Here is a 5,685-nt window from a genome sequence, read left to right as displayed (position 1 = left end):
TTTTTTTTTGTTTTGTGTGTTTGTTTTATGTAACTTCCTCTATACTCAACTCAGAAGTTTGTTTTATGGCTATTTAAATGGTGGTTATAGCTGGAAGGGTTAAAGTTTTATTTACTCACATGTGTAACTTTTGCTTTATAGCTCATTTTATTTTCAAATAGTCCACGCCTTTGCCTTACGCCTCCTTGATCTGTTGATTTCTGAGAGATGTATGGTAGTGTTCCCAAGAACAGAGGTTTGTTAATTTCAGTTCTTATGGTAATTGGGTTCCCCCAAAATATTCTGAAAGCTTGCTCTTGGCGCATGAGGACTGGCAGACATTACATTTTTCTCAGTGGATTGTGCCTATTTATTTACTTATTTATTTATTATACAGTATTCTACCTACATACCAGAAGAGGGCACCATATCACATTACAGATGGTTGTGAGCCACCATGTGGTTGCTAGGACTTGAGGTCAGGTCTCTGGAATAGCAGCCAGTGCTCTTACCATTTGAGCCATCTCTCCAGCCCCTCATTGATATTTTTAATTAAAATATTTTTAGACTTTAACATTTTTTAACTTATGTTTATGGATACTTTCCTGCATGCATGTGTGTGCACACCGTGCTAGAGGAGGTCAGAAGGGGACATTGATCCCCTGGGAATAGAGTTATAGCTATGAGCCTCTACATGGGTCCTGGGAATTGGGCCAGGGCCCTCTGAAAGAGTAACAAGTGTTTTTAGCCATTGAGCAATGTCTCCAGACCCTTTCTGCCATATTTTTGTTTTGTTTGTTTGTTTTTCGAAACAGGATTTCTATGTGTTGCCCTAGCTGTCCTAGAACTTGCTCTGAAGACCAGGCTGGCTGTAAACTCACAGAGATCCACCTGCCTCTGCCTCTTGAGTGCTAGGAATAAAGGCATGTGCCACCACTGAATGGCTCCTCCCTGACATTTTAAATAATTTTTTTCTTGCATATTATTTTGCGTGGATCAATATTTTTATACTTGATCTTGTTTTCCTTTCTTCTGCATTCAATACTTTTTTTTATATTTTTGTTTGTGAGACTAGCCTCTGATGGTTGAGCCACCTCTCCAGCCCTCATCACTATTTTTTTTTTTTTTTTTTTTTTTTTGATTTTCGAGACAGGGTTTCTCCGTAGCTTTTGGTTCCTGTCCTGGAACTAGCTCTTGTAGACCAGGCTGTCATCACTATTTTTTAAAAGATGCATTTAGGTCATAGTCGCCATGGCCAGCTATCCGTACGGGCAGAATTGCCCCGGAGCTGCAGGACAGGCACCTGGAGCACCTCCAGGTGGCTACTACCCTGGACCTCCCCATGGTGGGGGCTAGTATGGCAGTGGATTCCCCCCTGGTGGTGGTTACGGAGGTCCTTCCCCTGGAGGGCCATATGGATACCCCAGTGCTGGGGGACTCCCCTCTGGAACTCCGAGTGGACCATATGGTGGTGTCCCCCCAGGGGGCCCCTACGGTCAGCCACCTCCAAGTTCCTATGGTGCCCAGCAGCCTGGACCTTATGGACAGGGTGGTGTCCCCCCCAATGTGGATCCTGAGGCCTACTCGTGGTTCCAGTCAGTGGATGCCGATCACAGCGGCTATATCTCCCTGAAGGAGCTGAAGCAGGCCCTCGTCAACTCTAACTGGTCCTCGTTCAATGATGAGACCTGCCTCATGATGATAAACATGTTTGATAAGACCAAATCCGGCCGCATTGATGTCGTCGGCTTCTCAGCCCTATGGAGATTCCTCCAGCAGTGGAAGAGCCTCTTCCAGCAGTATGACCGGGACCGCTCTGGATCCATCAGCTCTGTAGAGCTGCAGCAAGCGCTGTCGCAGATGGGCTACAACCTGAGCCCTCAGTTCACCCAGCTCCTGGTGTCTCGCTACTGTGCGCGCTCTGCCACTCCCGCCATGCAGCTTGACTGCTTCATCAAGGTGTGTACCCAGCTGCAGGTGCTGACTGAGGCCTTCCGGGAAAAGGACACCGCCGTACAGGGCAACATTCGGCTCAGCTTTGAAGACTTCGTCACCATGACAGCCTCTCGGATGCTATGATCCAGCCTACCCAACAAGAGTGGAGCACACCAAGGGATGCGGCCTGTCTACTCTTCCTTCTCTCCTAGCAAAGCTTTTCCTAGCTTGACCTAGGAAAGGTCCGAAGGCTTGGGCTGTGGAATGGCACCACCTTGGGGTAGGGGATGCTGGTGGTGCAGTGGAGTTAGTGTCTGGTCAGCTGTCCCTGGCCTCTGGCTTCCCCCTCTGTTCCCTGATGACAGTGCTAAGCATCGCTGCTGGCCTCTGCTGGCATGCCTGTCACTCCTCACCAAGACCGTCAGGTCAGATGAGCCCAGCTTCTGCTAAGTGGACTCAGACTGAGCATGAGGGAGATTTCCTGGGACCAGTGCCTGGGATTCCTCAACTCCCACAATCCTTGTGTGTTAGCATTAGTTCACCTGAGACTTTGCCTGCTCTAGAGGCTTGGAGAAGCTGCCATTTCAGCCATATCTGATGAGGTTCCTGCCCTCCAAAACTTGGACCCCTCACTGACCTGCCATGTTCCACTCAGCTTCAGTTCCAGGGGACAGTTGTCGCATCTTACTGCCAATGTTTATAATTTGCTTTTTTTTTTCCCATTTGGGGCCAAAAGTCCAGAAAACTGTGAGTTTCAATAAAAGACTCTACAGTCCCATGCTTCCCAAAAAAAAAAAAAAAAAAGATGCATTTATTTTTATTTTGTGTGAGTGTTTGCCTGCATGTATGCATATGTACCATGTGTATGCCTGATGCCCAGAAAGACCAGAAGAAGGCTGCAGATTCCTTAGACCTTAAGTTACAGGCAGTTGTGAGCCACCATGTGGATGGTATACTGGGAACTGAACCCAGGTCCTCTGCAATAGCATACAGTACTCTTAACCACTGAGCCACCTCTCTGGTCCCTTTCATTGCCACTTTACAATGCAGACTGAACCGACAGTGAGAAAAACCTGAAATTTTAAAATTTGTATAAATTGTTTTTAACCTAGACAAAAATCTCCTAGACCATTACAACAGACTACAGTTACAAGACAAAAAAGCAACAGCAAAAAAAAAAAAAACCAAACAAAAAACTTCATTGATGTATAACTTAAAAATTATAAAATTCATTTTCCAAGTGACTCTGTCTCTATGATCCATTTCTTAAAAATTTTTTATTTCTTGTTAAAATAGTAATGAATTGTGCTTAAGACCTGAATGTATATTATCTTTCCCAGCCATAAACATACAATTGCCTAAGAATCTCAGAAAGAAAAGAAAACAATTGTAAGGAATATGTGTTATATATACAATGCAAAAATTTCCAGTTAGAAGAAAGAATATTGAATGAAGAGGGCAGAGATCTGTGCGTTTAAGACAAGCTTGATCTACATAGTAGTTCCAGACAAGTATGTAGTGAGTTCCTGTCTCAGAAAAGAAAAAAACAGGAAAGTATATGCAACTGAGATAATCATACTGAGAGAATTAAGCCATTCTCAGAAAGATAGAGACCCAGACCCCAGGAAATCCCTGATCTGCAGCCCCCACCCAGACCCCGAATGGCTTGGCTCCAGTCCAGAACCAGGGAAAGAAACACAACCTGAAAAGAGGGCCAGAGCCAGGGAAAGAGAGACTTTGTCCCCAAAACTATGGCCCTGGACTATGGACCCTGGGCCCCTGGCCCTGCTCCTGGCCTCCTGGCCGTCGCCCACCTGGCCCTGGACCCCTGACCCTGGCCCTGCCCCCCGCCCCCAGCGCTGACCCTGGGCCCCCTGACCCTGGCTTATCTGGTCCTGGCCCTGGCCCCCCTTTCCCTGGAACTGGCTCTGGCCTATCTGGCCCTGACCCCTCTGGCTCTGGCCCTGGCTGCCTGGCCCCACCCTGATACTGGCCCTGGCCCTGTCCCCTCTGGCCTTGGCCCTGGGCTTGGCTTCCCTGGCTTTGGCTCTGGCGCCCCCTGACCCTAGCTCTGGCCCTCCTGGCCCTGGCCCTGGCCCCCCTGGCTTTGGCCATGACCCCCCTGATCCTGGCTTTGGCCCCCATGGCTCTGGTCCCCTGGCTTTGGTCTGAGTCCCCTGACCCTGGCCCCACTGGCCCTGGCTTTGGCCTTGGGCCCATCCCCCCTGAATTTGGCCCTGGCCCCCCTGGCCCTGGCCCTAGTTCTGACCCCCCTGGTCCTAGCACTGGCTCTAGCCCCCCTGGCCCTGGTCCTGCCCTTGCCACATGGCCCTGACGTCTCTGGTTCTGGCCCTGACCCTACTTGCCCTGGTCCCCCTGGCCCTGGCCTTGGCCCTTGCTCCTCTGATCCTGGCCCCCCTGACATTGGCCCTGGCCGTGGCCCCCCTGGACCTGGACCTGGCTCCCCTGGCCCTAGCTTCCCTGGCCCTTGCCTTGGCCTTGGTCCTGGCCCCCCCAGGCCCTGGCCCTGGCCCCCCTGGCTCTGACCCTGTCTTCCATGCTTCTCCTGGCATGGCCCAGTAAGCCCTTTTAAAGCATCCAGCCACTTTTCCAGCCCAAAGTCCTGTCTTCTGTATGTCTCCAGTAAATCTTAGGTCAGGCCTGTCACAGAAACAACCCACTCTCTGGTACTAACTTCTGTCTCAGTCACTGTTCTATTGTGCTGTAAAGTAACACCATGACAAAAGCAACTATTATAAGCAAAAGCATTTAACTGGGGGATCACTTCAGTTTCAGAGGTTAATCCATTCTCATCATGGCGGCACATAGGCAGATGACAGAGCTGGAGCTAAGAACTACATCCTGATCTGATCAGGGAGAGAGAGAGAGAGAGAGAGAGAGAGAGAGAGAGAGAGAGAGAGAGAGAGAGAGAGTGTTCAGGGCTTGGCATGCGGTTTTGAATCTTCAAAACCCACCCTCAGTGACACACTTTCTCCAACAAGACCACACCTCTTAATCCGTTCAAATAGTGCCCCTCCCCTCTCCTGGTGACTAAGCATTCAAATATATGAGCCTGTAGGTAGGGGCCATTCTCATTCAACCACCACACGTGGAAAACTGAATTAAATCCCACATAAAACTCCAAAGCCACAGAGAAACCCTGTCTCCAAAAAAAAAAAAAAAATCCCACATAAAAGTGGAGAGGACTGACTGCATGAAATTGTCCTCTGACCTCCACATTCACGTGCATGCAAGTATACACACGCACGCACGCACACACACACACACACACACACACACAGTTGTTTAAATCACTCATGTGCACAAGCAAACATCAAAAGGTCCCAGGCACTAATGGTCTTATTCCAATCTCATCGGATGACCAGATAAACGAGTCATCTCAAAACCAATGGCGCTTTGAACAGGACACAGGTGCCCAAAGGAAGAGGTCTTAGCTGGAGATTTAATTACAAGCCATCACCATAAATAAAACTTGTTTCATTGGAGCTGTAATAAGGTTCTTGAGGGTGCAATGAAGTGAGGTCCCTGGTGCCGTGTGTGGGTTTTGCTGTCAGAATTTGACTAATGCGGGGTTAGTGCCACAGCTATTGACAACAGAACAAATTTCTATGGAAATTACTCTTAATACTGAATGACTACAACTTAATGGCCACATTTGTAAGAAGATTGGCTAAGTCAAAGAACACTAGCAGGTCTCATCATTCATAAAATTAAAGATAGAACAACAAACGGGGTGGGAAAACCAACCTA

The 5,685-nt window shown here is 48.5% G+C and overlaps 1 protein-coding gene across 1 annotated transcript; it reads left to right on the top strand.

Moving 5' to 3' along the window:
* The first annotated feature begins 1,224 nt into the window (after nucleotides 1-1,224).
* LOC126512775 (peflin-like) lies at nucleotides 1,225-2,161 on the top strand. Its single transcript, XM_050160726.1, has one exon. The coding sequence runs from the start codon at nucleotides 1,675-1,677 to the stop codon at nucleotides 2,056-2,058; it is 384 nt and encodes a 127-aa protein (XP_050016683.1). The 5' UTR covers nucleotides 1,225-1,674; the 3' UTR covers nucleotides 2,059-2,161.
* Nucleotides 2,162-5,685: the final 3,524 nt, after the last annotated feature.

Source organism: Alexandromys fortis, unplaced genomic scaffold (genome assembly GCF_014885135.2).
Source record: "Alexandromys fortis isolate MF-2015 unplaced genomic scaffold, M_Fortis_MF-2015_v1.1 scaffold_10, whole genome shotgun sequence".
NCBI classification, from domain to species: domain Eukaryota; kingdom Metazoa; phylum Chordata; class Mammalia; order Rodentia; family Cricetidae; genus Alexandromys; species Alexandromys fortis.
The sequence above is the reverse complement of the archived record's forward strand: the minus strand, read 5'-3'. Positions and strand labels throughout refer to the sequence as shown.

Coding starts and splice junctions, on each gene's coding strand:
- LOC126512775 (XM_050160726.1), top strand. CDS start 1,675: ATGATGATAAACATGTTTGATAAGACCAAATCCGGCCGCATTGATGTC.